This window comes from Macrosteles quadrilineatus, unplaced genomic scaffold (assembly GCF_028750875.1).
Source record: "Macrosteles quadrilineatus isolate MER2022 unplaced genomic scaffold, UCM_ALF_1.0 Scaffold_1__1_contigs__length_201487025, whole genome shotgun sequence".
Lineage (NCBI taxonomy): Eukaryota > Metazoa > Arthropoda > Insecta > Hemiptera > Cicadellidae > Macrosteles > Macrosteles quadrilineatus.
Genome location: NW_026542594.1, coordinates 35,312,985 through 35,329,689, shown reverse-complemented (window position 1 = coordinate 35,329,689; position 16,705 = coordinate 35,312,985). Strand labels below are relative to the sequence as shown.

The 16,705-nt window shown below is 35.5% G+C and overlaps 1 protein-coding gene across 2 annotated transcripts in view; it reads left to right on the top strand.

The window, feature by feature from the left end:
* Window positions 1-16,705, top strand: part of LOC128982709 (translation initiation factor IF-2, mitochondrial) — a 264,910-nt gene that overhangs the window by 124,315 nt on the left and 123,890 nt on the right. For both annotated transcript variants that reach the window (XM_054401656.1, XM_054401650.1), the window contains one exon: window positions 12,111-12,325. In XM_054401656.1, coding sequence (XP_054257631.1) covers window positions 12,111-12,325 — 215 coding nt within the window. The remainder of the gene's footprint in view (window positions 1-12,110; window positions 12,326-16,705) is intronic.

Below are 16,705 nucleotides of genomic sequence, written 5' to 3'. Positions count from 1 at the left end.
AGGTGTCAAATTAAAGGTATTTTCATGTAGGTGTGCAAATACGTCTCAGAATATTAAGAAAGGGCATCACTTAAGTCCAGTTAAGGGCTAAAGTTTGGGAACGGTGGCGCTATCTGTTGACATTAGATCAAACTCAATTCCCTTTGTTTACAACTAAACATATGGACAACAGACTGTTTATTTGGTTTGCTTAAGATTAAACTTTCTAATTCTACCTCAGTAATTTCAGATAAATGTAACCTTGAGCTGCACGCTAGACCGATATCCGGCATAGTGGGGAATCCCGGCCCATACAATTCTCTAATCAGCTTATCTGGCATACCACTAAAATAGTTATTGAATGAGTCAGCAACTATTTTTTCATTACCCTCAACCTGTACTATTTTATCATCTATATTAATCGATGTTAGTTCATTTTTTGCCTTTTTGGTTAGGTTAATTAACATTTTTTTACTTTCTCATAATTGATTTGCATATATTCCAATAAGACTTTGAGTCACCCTTTACTGCTTCAATTTCAGATGAGTAATAATTAATTGTTTCCTGTCTTTTCAAATTAGAACATTCTCTAGAGAGTTCTTTATATCTATTAAACAAATGTATGTCATTGTGCGTTTTCAATCGAGAGTGAAGTCTGTTTTTTCATTTATCTTTTTAATTAGTGTCTCTGATATCCATGGAGTTCGATGCCTATTTTTACTGTTAATAGGCCTTAAAAAACTTGATTGCTCAATACATTTATTATAAATATTGTAAAAAACTGTCACAGATTTATCAAAATCCTCACAATCAAACACCGGCCCCCCAGCTCACTTCAGCCAACCTTCTTTTTAAAATTGAATGATCTACAGCCTTGACAAACTCCTCTTTCAAAGCACTATCACAACTTGTTACGCAATTGACATTAACTCCAGCATGATCAGTAAAGTCATAGTTTTCTAAATTACTATGAAAAATTAAATTAGTCTTACTTCTTATGAATACATTGTCTAAACACTTTACCCAATTCTCTCTTCCCCAAGTCGGCTCATTTATAAATGATTCAAAACCGAATGAGTTCATTATACTTAAATAATCAATGACACTGTTATTTTGTTCTAAAATATATAAATTTATATCTCCTAACATAATAGCTGTGTTTTTACAATTACTCAAAATACGTTGCAAATCATTTCGGAAAAAAGAAAAATCATGTTTATAGTTTCTATACAAAGCTATTAAATCAATTTCAAAAGGTTTATCATTTATGGTAAAATCTAATGTTAGTTTAATTAATTCAACTTCACGTAACTGAAAGCGTTCATAATTAAAAGTTAAATAATTAGAAATATAAATTACCACTCCACCAGAAGCATCTGACAATCTGTCTTAAATAACAGATTTAAAACCAGGAATTTGATACTTCTTTAATTCATCAGATTTGATCCATACTTGTGTCAATATTATAACTTCAAGTTTTCCATCCGACTCCAGTAATAATAATAAGTCGTCAAAATGCTTTCGAAGACTTCTAATGTTAATGTGGAAAAACCTTAAATTACTTAGGTTAAACTTTTTGGTTAGGTTAGGTCAGGTTTTTTTAGGTTTTTATATTTGACATATAATGAAAACTATGTACAACTTAAAACTAATTACACACGTCATCTATCATAACTTACATTTTTTCAATGTTTTTGAATGTTTCAATCCTTTGAGTGGCTGAGTTTTTGTCCTTTTTAGCTAGAATTTTCCCATTGATCACCCACACGAACTCATATTTTTTTTTTCTTTCTTGACCTGTTTTGTTTCATACATTAGTTTCTTGTAATATGGCGTCAGATGGTTGTTGCAGTAGACAGGTGTTTCAGGTACATCGCTTACAAAGTCCAGCGAGACAAGATCCTTCTTCCTGGCTTTCTTGTAGACAGCATCCCGCTTTTGTTTGTTGCTGAATTGGATGAGGAATGATGAAACTCGCCTGTTTTTGTTGCTTGGGAGTCGATGAGCAGCTTGTATATCTTGATTAATAATAATGGGTTCGTCTACAACAGTAGCTAACTTGTTGACAATGTCCATAGCTCTTTCGTTATGCATTTCAGGTATACCATCTAGCTGAATATTGAACCTTCTGCTGTACTGTTGCATTTCCTGCACCTCTTGCTCCACGTGACAAACTTTATCTTCTAATTTAGCATTCTTCTCAGCTAGCGTTTTATTTTCTTCGGCAACCTCCTTCAATTTGTCATTAACTTTTTTTCAGTTCCTTGATGAAATCATCTATTTTATCAGTGCAGAAGAAAACAGAAGTTTGTAGTTCACATACACTTTCCTTCACTTCTTTAATACTTTGTTTTACAGCGATCTCTGAATTGTCCATCTTTACAAACAAATCGTCTAATGTAATTTGTATTTTAGTACTAGTCTTCTCAGTTTTCTGTTGTGATTCTGGTGTGATTGATTAAGTGAATGTTTGAAGGTGATTATTCTCAGTGCAGTAACCCGTTACATTACCACATTATCATGTTATTTACAATGGGTATCAAAATTCCTTTGTAGTGTTTTCTGTTGATTGGTTAACTTTCGTATTTCATCTAAATTCAAATTAAATGCCACCAGTAAGACGAAGAACTGTGAGTGGCTGGAGGGAACGCAAACATGAACGCTTGCATCAACCTCCCAATTTGACGGATACAGAGTGGCAGTACTGCCGTGGTGATACATCCAATCTCGGAAAAATGAACGTTACATGTTTACATTGTGGTGACAAAACATTTTAAGCAAGAAAAGACTGACCGAGACGGTTAAATTTTTACTCTTTGTTGCCATAAATGGAAGGTTCATTTACCTCATTTGCGGTATTCACCATACTTTCAGGAACTTATTGGAAACTCTCAATCTGAAAACAGAGCTGAGAGGCTTGGATCCAGAAATTATCTGGATAAAATTCGTCAATTCAAATCCGCCTTTGCCATGGTCAGCTCTGAAGCTCATTTTTACGAGAGGGGCACCCAGGGGATCTACAATTTCAAGATCTATGACAAGTTTTACCACCGAGTAGGTAATCTAATTCCTCAAGAAGGTCATGATCCTGAATACAACAGATTTTTAAGTACGACGTTGGCACTGGAACCCAACAGCGCATGTAAAACAATTTAAACAAATAATGCAATGAAAAAATATGCGGGAAAAGGGTCACAATACCAACCCATTTGCCCAATCTTTTAAAACTGTGGCAGAAATTTGTATGGACAAGAGCTCCGAGGAGTCAAGTTAGTTTCTTATGTGCATAGTAAGAGAAAAAAAGTGACTTCCCTCGCTACAATGATGCTACCTATATAGATGTCGCAGCTATTTTAAAGCTGAAAACAGAGGATCACCTAGAAAAATAAATCTTTGTTTTTTTCTTCTTTTTTCAAAAACTAATAGTGTTAAACCTGAATGCATTCTAGATACTTCGTTAAATCCACTCTTATGTTCCCAACCGGAAAGTTTGGTTGGGGCACCTAATTAAAACAGAACATATCGTAAAAACTATTTAACAATGCTATATTACGTGTCGTACTGGTTGGCGTCAAGAGAGGGGATATAGCTTGCTACATTAGGTCTGAAAAGTTCACTTTACAGCGTGTGGTTGACATCTACGTTCTCATGGAGGGCACCCTCCTACAGTATATAAGAGATAACCAAAGCAGTATGAGAACGGATCTATATTTAAATATTCTACCATAGATTACTTTTATAATTTTTTTCAACATAATATTATTCACATTTCTATAATCAGTCATAAAAATTACTTTAGAGTGACTCTATGATTGAGGTTTTGCTGTTTATGTTTTATGTTCTTCATTATTTTATTACAAGTTGCAGTTTTGCTCGATTTTGAGCAACAGGTTATCTAATAACAATAAATAAACAAACAACAACAATACAGTAGAACCTCGATAACAAGACCCTCGATAACAAGTCACCCTTGATAACAAGGGTCATTTTCAAATCCCCTTCCCCTAATCACATGTTATTGCAAACCTCGATAAGAAGTCAACCTTGATAACAAGTCTTATTTCATAATCCCTATGAGAGTCTTGTTATTAAGGTTTTACTGTACATTTTTCTAAAAAAACTCCAAATATTTGAATACCCATCTAACCTACTAGCTCACATCCATTTCTTTAAATGATCAAAAACATTATCATGGAAAGAATTCAATAAATTTTACGTTCAAAATAAATAACCAAAATTACAACAGTTTTAAGATAATCCGTTTAAGCATTTAGTCGTGGTAACAAATTAATAACTTTGGGGGCTCCATATTTTAGATAAATAAAGCAAAAAATTAATAAATAGGCTAGAAAATGAATTTTGAAAAAAATAATTACAATTAGGGTATGTAGTATGTTGGGCTTAAAATGTAACTATTCATTAATATTGTTGTAATAAACTGATTTTAATAGTAGGATAAAAGAAATATAAGACACTGTTAGAGAACCATTTGAATAGACTGGTAGTTAGTTTACACAAAAACTTAAACAAACAAACGTTACAATAATCAGAATTACATATACAGCTGTTACAGGACTGAGTAAATCATTTGTTAACTCAACAAATATCTAAAAGAACAACAACAACAATAAATAAATCTAAAAAATACATATAACAAAATATCACAAAACTTGTAGTAGGACAGTTTCTAGTTTATACTGGGCAGGTGCACAGCACCGAAGGGGCGACAAAGCAGGGCGGAGAGGGGGCCATTGTCCAGGAGTCAGCCAGGGTGTGAACTTCCTCTCCTCCAAGGTTGATGTGGCCTAGTACATACTCCTCCTCCGGAGCCCCATCAGGTAGTATCGGCAAGATAGTTCTACTCCATTAATCAAAATTGGTCACTCTGGAAGAAGAAACATCCACAGGGAGACATAATTTGAGAAAATAAATGGGATGCAAAATTATACAAAGTTGATGGTTGTTGCAGCCTATCATCCCTTGACAGGAGTAAGAAAAAGTGTGTGACACACAGATTCACTGGGTACGTCGAACAGTTACATGGCAAAACACATACTATACAAAAATTGAACACAGGAACAAAAAATAAGTCGTGTCATTCGTCGGTGGAAAGTAGTCACGGCTCACTTTAAGGGTATATAACTTCATTAGGTTAACTTAGGCCTATATTTTTGCTCTTCATTGGAGCGATTTCTGACTTAAGTCATTGGCTTAGTAGGTTTCAAAAAATGCAGGAGTGAGTGATGAAGTTTTGAACAAGTCTTACAAGTACGTTTAGACATACACTGCTTAACCAAATTATTGCCAAGGCAATTTGTACTCCGTTTTAAGTCATGTACAATTTAAAAACCTCTCTTTTAAACCTGTAATCCAGCTACTAGGAGGTCACAAATTGTGGATATTTATAGGCATGCACTATGATACTCGCTGGTGTGGATTAACGTCCACACTAGTGAGTACTACGACTATCCGCAGTACTATCCTCATCCTGATAATTAGACCAATTTGTTAATACCAAGGCAAAAATGTGGTTTGGATTCCACTATTAACTATAGGTCCCTTAGTTTCCATTAGCTGTATAGGCTATTGATTTACAGCTGTGTCTAAGGAATATGTTGGCCTTAGTCACTAGGAACACTACAAGATCGCGCCACTCATCCTACACTCATCCTCCACTTCATAGGTAGGTGGAGAGATAAGCCTACGCTTCGAGTGGTATCTTTCCCGTAAAGCATTATAGGCTACTGTATAGTTGCCAGATGAGATCGGTAAAGATTTGATTAAGTATAAGGCTTCGCCTTCAAGTGAACTTATCAAGTACTGGTGTTTTTCAACCAGGGATAAGCTACCATTGTTGTGGATAGTAGTATCAAAAATGTTAATATAGGAAGTCCATGTCTTAGTTTCATCAAAGGACTTCAGTTCTAGTTTAGGCAATTTTAAAATGCTGGGAGTAGGCCTAGAGGTTGGGTTTGATGTTACCGATTTATTTGACAAGTGTTCATCTTCAGAGTTCTGAATTAGAAGAGAAATTTGGGTTTGAATGTTTATTGAGAATTCTGATATGTCGTCCTGGAGCTTCTTCATTGTCAGAAAAAATGTTAGTATCGTCATCAACAGCAAGAAGCTTATCAAGGTTCGCTTCAAAATTGGCAGAAATTGTTTTAGCTTCATGCAAATAAAGGTTATGTTTAGCGGTTTGAGCTTCTGTTATTTCTGAGGGACACGATTGAATATAGTCATTGTTTGTATTTAATTTATTTAATTGCAATTTGCATCTATTGGAAAATTTGGAAAATCTCATTTTGAAAGTTAGGCCTAGATCGTTCAACGAGTTCAGTAAGTAGCCGAGATATTTTTAATGGATGGAGTAATTTGAGGATAAGGACAACTCGGGGTGTAAAATCCGGGTTTCTTTAATATTTCCATGTTGATATTGATTTATTGTTAGAACTTACGATGAGATGTGATGTGTTGTCTTCATTGTCTTTGAGATATTTAAGCATAGCCTTACTTTGAGTCCTTTGACATGACGTTTGACATTGCAATATAGACGAAATGAAGTCGAAGTGGTGAATGCGAAGCGGAACTAGCAGAACGATGATGAATGACGATGTTGAACACTTGGAACGAGAGGAGTGTGGACTGTAGCGTGACGTAGACAAATAGTTCAAAATGGCGATGCGGTATTGTCCTTGGCGGCTTCACGTTGGATGAAATACATACAACCGAGACATTGAAAATAAACTTGAGAAAAAGTCACATAGATATAACCCGCGGCTTGATAGGACCAAAGATGTGCAGTGTAATTATACTAGAGAGGAAAAAGTCAAGGGAATTTTGTCATATGTTTGTTGTTCTTTTATATTTATTTAGTTATTATTAAGATCATCTGGAGATTGTTGTTGTTTTGTATTTACAAATAATTCAGTTGGTAACATTTTATTCCTAAGATAAAAATTGTTAATCAATATAAAACTTCTTTATTTGACATGGTGGCAGCGGTTTAGTTTTTTTAAAAATGCCAAAAAACAATAGATTATCAATCAGAGGAAACAAATCAAATCAATCATCAGAAACACATAATGTTCTAGAACCAAGACAGCAGCAAAATAGGACTACATCAGTCATGTTTCAACCTCCTGAACCTTTTGATTCCAAATATCCAGAGTTATGGGAAAAGTGGTTTAAGCGATTTGAAAGGTATAGAATTGCATCAGGACTGGACAATGAACCTCAAGTAAAACAAGTAAGCTGCTTGATTTACTGTATGGGGCCTGATTCTGAGGATATATTATCAACAGCACACCTCTCAGAAGATGACAAAGCCTCATATGAATCTGTAACAGAAGCCTTTGACAACATATTTACTGGCAAAAGAAATGTCATATACGAACGAGCAAAGTTTAATTCAAGATCACAACAACCAGATGAATTATTTGATACATTTCTGGCAGACATAAGCTCAATGGCCGAACACTGTTCATTCAAGAACCTTAAAGCAGAACTAATACGTGATAGAATTGTAGTGGGTATAACTGATAAACGTTTATCGGCCCAATTACAAGAAGATTCAAATCTTACATTGGAAGAAGCAGTTCAAAAATGCAAACAAAAAGAGTCCATCAGCAAACAAGCAGCTGAACTAGAAATGATATGCCAAGGAAAACATGCAGAAGTTGACCGAATCAAATCAGACCAAAAACAAAGTGCAAGATTTAACAAAACCCATGATTTAAAGACAGCTAGGAAAGAATGTTGTTGGAACTGTGGAGGTCCAATGCACCCCAGGCACTTATGCCCTGCTAAAGATTTAACATGCCATTACTGCCAAAAAATCGGTCACTTTGCCAAACATTGCAGAAGCAGATTATTAGAGACTAAAACAACGGACAACACGAAGAGACTCAACGAAATAGGACGTTTGGACAAGCCTGACAACACTGAAGCTTCAGTAGCATATTTAGGACCTGTGAATGCTTCATGCTATGACTCCAGTTCTTGGTATGTAGAAATATTTATCAATAACCAGTTAGTTAAAGCGAAACTTGATTCAGGCGCAGAAGTTACAGCCATTCCCTCAAATGTAATTCATGCAAAACTTATGAAATCTGACCGTATACTTAGGAATGCTGATCAGAGGGAACTAGATGTAAGAGGTATGTTTATAGCAGACATAGCTTACGATGGGAAAATGGTAAAAGAAAAGGTGTATGTTGTTGCAGGATTAAATGAACCTTTACTTGGAATTCCTGCGATTAAATCTTTAAATCTCATAACCCTCAGAAAAGCTGATACTGCAGGACTTAACTCAATTACCTTAGACTCTGTATTAACGAGCCACCCTGAGCTTTTCATTGGTCTGGGTAGCATTCCAGGAGAATATAAGATTGAATTGAACGAAAACGCTCAACCGCACTCGGTTCGAGCTCCAAGAAACATATCAATTCCTTTACGTTCAAAAGTGGAGACAGAATTGAACAGAATGTTGGACTTAGGAGTGATAGAAAAAGTAGAGTCTCCAACTGACTGGTGTGCACCAATAGTACCAGTACTCAAGCCCAATGGTAGTCTACGTTTGTGTGTTGATTACACTGAACTTAATAGGAATGTTAAACGGCCAAAGATAATACTACCAGATGTAGAAGAAACACTAGGGCAAATTGGGCGCTCTAAAATATTTTCAAAACTAGATGCCCAGTCAGGGTTTTGGCAGATAAAAATATCACCTGACACAGCTAAACTAACTTCTTTTATTACTCCATTCGGAAGATTTTATTTCAAGAGATTACCCTTTGGCATTACAAGCGCACCAGAGTTTTTCACTACACAGATGTTTAAACTTTTAAATGGTATCGATGGGGTATTATGTCACATGGATGACATACTTATACATGGCCGAACACAAGAGGAGCATGATTACCGGCTCACTCAAGTATTAGATCGCTTAAAAAAAGCAAAGGTTGTACTGAACAAAGAAAAATGTTCTATTTCCCAAACATCTGTGAAGTTTCTTGGAAACCTGATCGACTGTGATGGTATCAAGGTCGATCCTGATCATATACGAGCACTCGAGGAACTTCCCCCTCCTAAAGATATTGCGGGAGTTCGACGATTAATTGGTATGTTGAATCAACTGAACAAGTTCATTCCAAACTTAGCTGATAAAACTGAATCATTCCGTGAGCTTACTAGAAAGAATAGACAATTTTGTTGGACAAGTCAACATCAAGAAGCCCTTTCAGACATTATACAGACCGTCAATGAATCAATATCTTTAACTAAGTATGATGTAAATGCTGAATCTATTGTTATAGCCGATTCATCAGCATATGGATTGGGTGCAATGTTACTTCAGGTTGAAGATAAATCTCCCAAAGTAGTGATGTTTGCTTCAAGGACCTTACAGGACTGTGAAAGACGATATGCCCAGATAGAAAAGGAAGCTCTTGCATGTGCATGGGCCGCAGAAAAGTTTTCTAAGTTTTTAGTTGGAAAAAAATTTAGAATCCTAACAGACCACAAACCATTAGTTTCACTCCTTGGAAGCAAACACCTAGACACAATACCAGCTAGGATTCAGAGATTCAAAATGCGATTGATGAAATTTGACTACTCCATCGAACACATTCCCGGAAAAGAAATGTTTACAGCAGACACATTAAGCCGAGCGCCGATCCCAGATTCTACAGATGAGTTCACAAAAGAGGTAGAGGCACACATTAAGGTAATATCTTTAAACTTTCCAGCAACACAGTCAAGATTGGAACAAATAAAGAATGCCCAGATCCTGTGTGAAGAATGTCAGATGTTGGTGAAATACACAGAAAATGGATGGCCTAAATATAAGAAGGATGTGCCAGAGAGTATGAGAAAGTGGTATACCTTTAAAGACGACCTATCTATAATAGAAGACTTGATATGTTATAAAGAAAGAATTATTATCCCATTTGAACTTAGAAAAGATATCATTAATAAACTGCACGATGGTCATTTCGGGTCTACACGCACAGTCCTCCGAGCGAAACAATCTGTGTTTTGGCCAGGAATTACAACAGAGATAAATAACTTGATTGAAAATTGTGACACTTGTGCTAAACACCAAAACCAAAAGTCAGAAAAAATGATTCAATCAGACACTCCTTACTATCCATGGCAAATAATAGCAGTTGATTACTTTGACTTTGTGAAAGGCAAATACTTGGCTGTTGTGGACTATTATTCACGGTACTTGGAAATGATAAATGTGTCCACAATGACTGTGTAGATGAACTAATCAAGAAGATGAAAGCCTGTTTTGCTCGACATGGGATCCCTGAAATCGTAATTTCTGATTCTGGCTCACAGTTTACAAGCTCAGAATGGAGAGCCTTTGCAGCCGATTTTGGGTTTAAAACTATTTGTTGTAGTCCCTTACACCATCAGGCAAACGGTGAAGCTGAAAGAGCAGTCCAAACGCTTAAAAAGATGCTTACAAAGAACAAAGACCCCACTCTTGCATTACTGGAGTACAGGTCAACACCAGGTCCATCAGGGTACAGCCCTTCGGAATTGTTGATGGGAAGAAGACTAAGAACCCGACTACCGTCATTGACGAAAGATCTCAAGCCTAAAATGGTAGATCACAAGACATTTAGAGAATTGGACAAACTATATAGAGCAACTCAAGCAGATTACTTCAATAAACGGCATGGAGTGAGAGATGAAAAGCAATTCACTATTGGATGCAATGTGTATATTCCTGATAGGAGAGAAGATGGGAAGATAGTTAATAAAGTAGCTCCAAGATCATACACAGTTAAGACAAACGAAGGCATGTTACGTCGCAACGGGGTAATGCTAAGACAACTACAACCCAAAACATCTGATGACCCTGGAACTGAGCCTAATTGTTTTTCCTCATTTGGTAGACAAATAAATCCACCAAGAAGAACGTGTCTTTAAAAAAAGGGAAGAGAAGATGTCATATGTTTGTTGTTCTTTTATATTTATTTAGTTATTATTAAGATCATCTGGAGATTGTTGTTGTTTTGTATTTACAAATAATTCAGTTGGTAACATTTTATTCCTAAGATAAAAATTGTTAATCAATATAAAACTTCTTTATTTGACAAATTTATACAAAGAAGTGTAATTTATTAGAGAAAATATGAGTATGTGTTGTTATGAGAAGTGATTGGCGGTGAATGAATGCAACAATGAATATGGTCATGTGATGGAATTACATTAACTGTTAAAAACAAAGACATTTCAAAATTAACAAATAAAACAAAGACACTTGACTGAACAAAGTATATTAGTTAATTAGCTAAATTAAAGATATTCATTATGTACTGTAATCAATATGAACACATTTGAGATACAAAGAACACATTTTAATACACCTTTATAAATACATAGGCTGCAATAAAAAAAACCTGTATCAGCTGCTTTTGTTTGCTGAAGCTACAAAAAGGTACAGTAGAACCTCTTTAATCTGAACATCCATTAATCCGAATGCCTTATTGCTGTACTCTGTACACAGTACAGTAGTTCTTTATTGTATTGATATACGCACCGCAATTGTTTCTATTGTAATGTACAGTACTGTTTATTCACTATGTTTACTACTTAATTGAATAAAGACTGTATTTAATTTTATAAAGCATTTTTAACTTTTCCTGTAACATTTACGATCCATTTGAGCAACGTTTTAGCTATTGTTATGTGAAAACAACATGTTCTGTAATCTGAACTATTCAATAGTCCGAACTACCCCCGGTCCCAAGATTAAAGAGGTTCTACTGTATTGACAATAACATGGGCACTTTAAAGGGCTGTAGGGCGGAAACTGGATTTTTCCCAGCCTTGTGACCAAGTCCAATTGATTTATCGTGGCCAAATACCCCATAATAAACAACAAAATTAAAAATCCTTGGAGGAAAATAAAAGTTTGTCCCTACACACACTTGTTTTAGATTATAGGATTGGTTTTTATATGTGCACACGGTGTTTGTTCTTTAGATCCATTAACAGTTATAATTATTGGAACAAATATTTCTTTAATCATTTTTGACATTTGTATTTTTCCTAGCTTGATTAAGTGTAGTCCTTTTTTCGCTTAAGACTGATGTATGTTATTATAAACACAGGAGCGTACCAAGCGGATGCTGGCCCAGCTGGGTCTAACTCTAGAGGACAGTGGAGGCGATGTCCAGGCTGTACCAATATCTGCACTCAAGGGCACTAATGTCAACACCCTGGTGGAGGCTATCGTACTTCAGGCTGAGCTCATGGACCTCAAGGCTGACTACCAGGGTCTGGTCGAGGGTACAATTATAGAATCCAAAGTGGATCAAGCAAGAGGGTAAGTGTGTGAGAGGCCGTTAAAAGTTATTCTCTTCTATCACTGTATCTTTTAATTTTGTATACGATAATAGTTTCAAACCATTTATATTCTTATGGTTTCTTCTGGTCGTATAGCTCTATGCTTTTCATGATCTATTCATTTAGGCAACATCTACTTCGCTTACATATAGACATCTAAATATTATAATCTAGTGACAACAGCTTCTTCTGTAACAAAAAACTTAGAATTATTCTGGACTATGAAGACTGTGGTATTTGTTTACACAACATCATATTCAGACAGGTCATTCGTCATTGTTACAATAGTTTATAGTCTCTATACTAATATTATTACTAAAATAAATTTCATATACTGAGCCTTAACATCTACACAGCTTCCATATATTCCTCCAATGAGAAGAAGGCCTTCTCCAAAAGAAAGTTTTTTTAACCTCTTTTTGAATATGGGGAATGAATCAGTGTCCCTAATTGAAGAAGGTAATTTGTTATTTATTTTCGGGCCCATGTACTGAGGAGATAAATGGAATACTTTAAGTCTGTGTTGAACTGGTTTTAAGCTTATATTGTTTTTAAATATAGTGTTATGAGGATGCTCATGTTGATATTCCATGAATGTGTCAAAATCACTTTTAACCATTAAAGCCAGTTTAAAGATAAAAGAACTATACAAAGTAAGCATTTTAAACTGAATGAAAAACTCTTTACTATGAGTAATTCGAGACATTTTGGCTAAGACTCTAACTGTTCTTTTTTGGAGGATAAAACTTTGTTCGGAATGACTAGAAGAACCCCATACAGTAGAACCTCGGTTAACCGAGGTAATTGGGACCGAGGGTACCTCGGATACGGCAAACCTCGGATAACACGGAACGTAACCTAAAAATCGTTACCGGGGCTAAAAATAGCTCAAGATATACTAAAACATGAACAAAAGTTATTAACTGAACTGTTGTTTAGTTTATTAGTACAAGAAATGTTATTAGTACGCAATAAAACGTGAGAGGAAACGGTAACACTCACAATACTAAACACTGTTTTAATATAACACTCAATTTATTGCACAACTGAATACGTATGATATAGGCTACACAATGTACAGAAGTTTAGTTACAGTACAGTATTCCTGTTTACAAAATTAAATCAAAGAAATGAAAATTAATTTACTGTACATTGTACAAAAATAAACAAAGTAAGCTAATCTTTTTTCCCAAAGAAATCAGTTATTGTTTTTTGACTTAGATTAGAGGATCTTAGGCTAGCCGCCCTGTTGCGCCAGCGTCGCAGCCAAACTAAATCGTTTGTTGTTGCGGTTTCTTGTTGTTCAATGTATGCCAGTCACTGAGCTAAAATTATAACTGGAGGTAGCACTGCCATTGCAGAAGTCTGTCAAAAGCGTGTCGCTGATTTTGTTAGGTTGGTATAGCAGCAGGTTTTTTCATCCAATAACATGGCTTCTATAACTAGGTTTGCATAGCAGTGAGTTTTTTCATCCAATAACATGGCTTCATTTTAACTCACACCTCACGCAAACATGGCGGCTGGCGAAACGCATCTTTGACATTCAGTGCTACCTCCAGTTAGAATTATAGCTCAGTGATGCCAGTGCTCCCTCGATCATTCTTAGACCTTCTGTATGTGATATTTTCTCAGTCGCCCCATCAGATTCATCGCTGTAAAAAAAACTTTTGTCGAATCGGGGTGGTGGGGAGAGCGAGTGGCTCAGTCGCGTCTCGGCATTGAAACAGTTCGCATTGGTCCGGCGGCGAGCGGTGTCGGGTTACAACACCTGCAGCTGCTCTGGCGAGCGGTGTCGGGTGACAGTTCCGTATGCATTCGGCAAAGATAAGCGCTAAGCTACGCAAATATTTGGCCGAGGAAACACAACAGTTGCCAACATTTTACTGTACAGTAGTTTTAACGCATTGCAGGCTAGCGTGCGTATTGCGATAAAAGGAGCACCCAAACGCTCATTACTGTACGTAGTTTGTGCGTGTTTCTTTTGCTTTTTAAATAAAAAAAATCGTTCGAGGACGGCCTCGGTTAACCCGGAGTCTCGGTTAAGCGAGGCTCGGTTAACCGAGGTTCTACTGTACCGTTAAACCGTAATTCATGATGGAAGAAAACTAAGCTTGGTATACTGCTAATTGTGTGTCTAAATTTGTAGTATGTCGAATTACCTGAAGAACAAGTAGTACAGTATAGCTGATCTGAGTCTCTTTGATAGATTCTTAATGTATGTTTACCAATTAAGTTGCCAATCTATATCAATTCCCAGGTAATTGACTGAGTTTTGAGAATATATTGATGTTTGGTTCGAATTTATAACAATGTCTCTATTCTCATTAGCAACTGAAAAGTGAATTAGTTGTGTCTTTGACACATTCATAGATAGACCATTTAGTCATTTACTGTGTACCAGTCCCCGAGGAGTTAAACCTCCTTATTAAGTCTTGTTTAAAGTCCGATGTTTATTTCAAAATATATTTGAAAAAGTATATTATATAAAGTATATTTGAAAAGTATGGATTTTTGTAACATTACATAAATCATTTCCATTAAAAATAAACAAGGTCCAAGAATGGAACCTTGAGGAACTCCGTAAGGTCCCCTCTCTGACTCCACACACAAAATAACACAACACACACACACACACACACACACACACACACTGGCTTGTTATATTAGTTTGGCATTTCTGTAATATAATTTTTTGTTTACGGCTTTTTGAATATGAAATGGACCATTTTAATTCCACATTTTTTATTTCAAGTCTACTTAGTTTTTATAGCAATATATCATGATCAACACAGTCAAAAGCCTTGAACAGGTCACACAGCACACCTATTGTGCGCTGCGACCTTTGAAGTATATAACACAACTCAGATAAAATTCCTTCCTTAAGGGACAGATTCACTAGTGTGCAGGGAGGTTGTTCAATAAGTTTAAAAACTCTACTAATAACAAAGAGGGGAATTTTGTCCTAACCTGAAGATTTAGTATTGCTAAGAGTGGTGAAAGTTTTTCTTAGATCATGAACTGAAATTTTTCTAAATTTAAATTGTAAAGCAGAATTTTGCAATCTAATTAAATGTTGACTATTGTTTAGTAGCTGAATGGATTTATCTTTATCTGTCATTTGGTTAGCAATTTGTGAAACATTAATAAAAAAAAATTAAATTTATTTGCTATTGCCAATGGACTACTATATTGGTCTTTTCCATCATTCAATTGGATCTCGGCGGGTGTGTCCGAGTTTTTTTTTCTATTTAATCCAATTTCTTGTTTTACGACTGACCAAGATGCTTTACTTTTTTATTTTATGCAGAAATTTGTATTCCTAAAGTAGCCTAATCCAATTTTTCTTTTTTTGTGTTTTATTTATACAGGGTGAGGCAATGAACGCACCCCAATTTATAAATAGTACAAATACAATACTATTTACCCTATACATATAAATAGCGCATCAAAACACAGCTTATCTTTTGCCATTTTGACTTAACAATGTCATTTTTCCATTTCTTTTCAGTCACTTGAAAACGCCATTGAATACTCATTCTAGCATTTATTCAGGAATCACTTTAGTTTCCTGGACAATCCAAGAAAATCTCTAGAGAAACTTAGAAAAACCTTAAATTTCAAGTAGCTTATAGAGAGGACCACCAAAGAAAGCAAAGAGCCAACGTAAAAGCTTCCAACAGCGAAAGCATCCTGACAATCAAACCTCTTTGGACTTTGAGGTACTGCTACTCACTCTCTTTCAATATTTGCTGGTGTACGAAGGGTTTTGTGGTGCCCACCGATTATTTTATTTGGTTTAAGCTGTTATCCTAAATAATTTTACCCAGTCCCCTATTGTTTTACAATCAGGAACAGCGTCATATTGACCAAATATAGAATGTGGTCCAAACAACCTCTGGATGTTTGCACAAGAATCAATATTTTAAAAAGAGGTTCCTACATCAAAATCTCAGTGTTACAAGCCCCAGGCACAATGTTTACTAAAATGGCAGTTTAATTGATAGTATAAGCACTGCTGTTCATTCATTGTTGCTTTACTTATCATTCTTTATTTTGTAGTTTCATTAAGAAAAATATTATTATGTAACAACAAAAGAAAATTGGGGTGCTCTCACCGCCACACCCTTTACTTGAATTAACTGTTTTTGGAAAAACTTCATTAAATAAATTTAGAAATGTATTAAGAAAGTTGTTGTAGTTTGTATCTACATTTGGTGTGTTAATATCATAGTGTGCATTTTTTAAAGCCATTTCGAAATTTTTAAAATTTTTTCTATAAATGTACGAGTTAGTTCTTTGGTATTGGAGAAGACCTTTTCTCAAATGACAATATTAATACTTTGTGGTCTGATGCACCGAT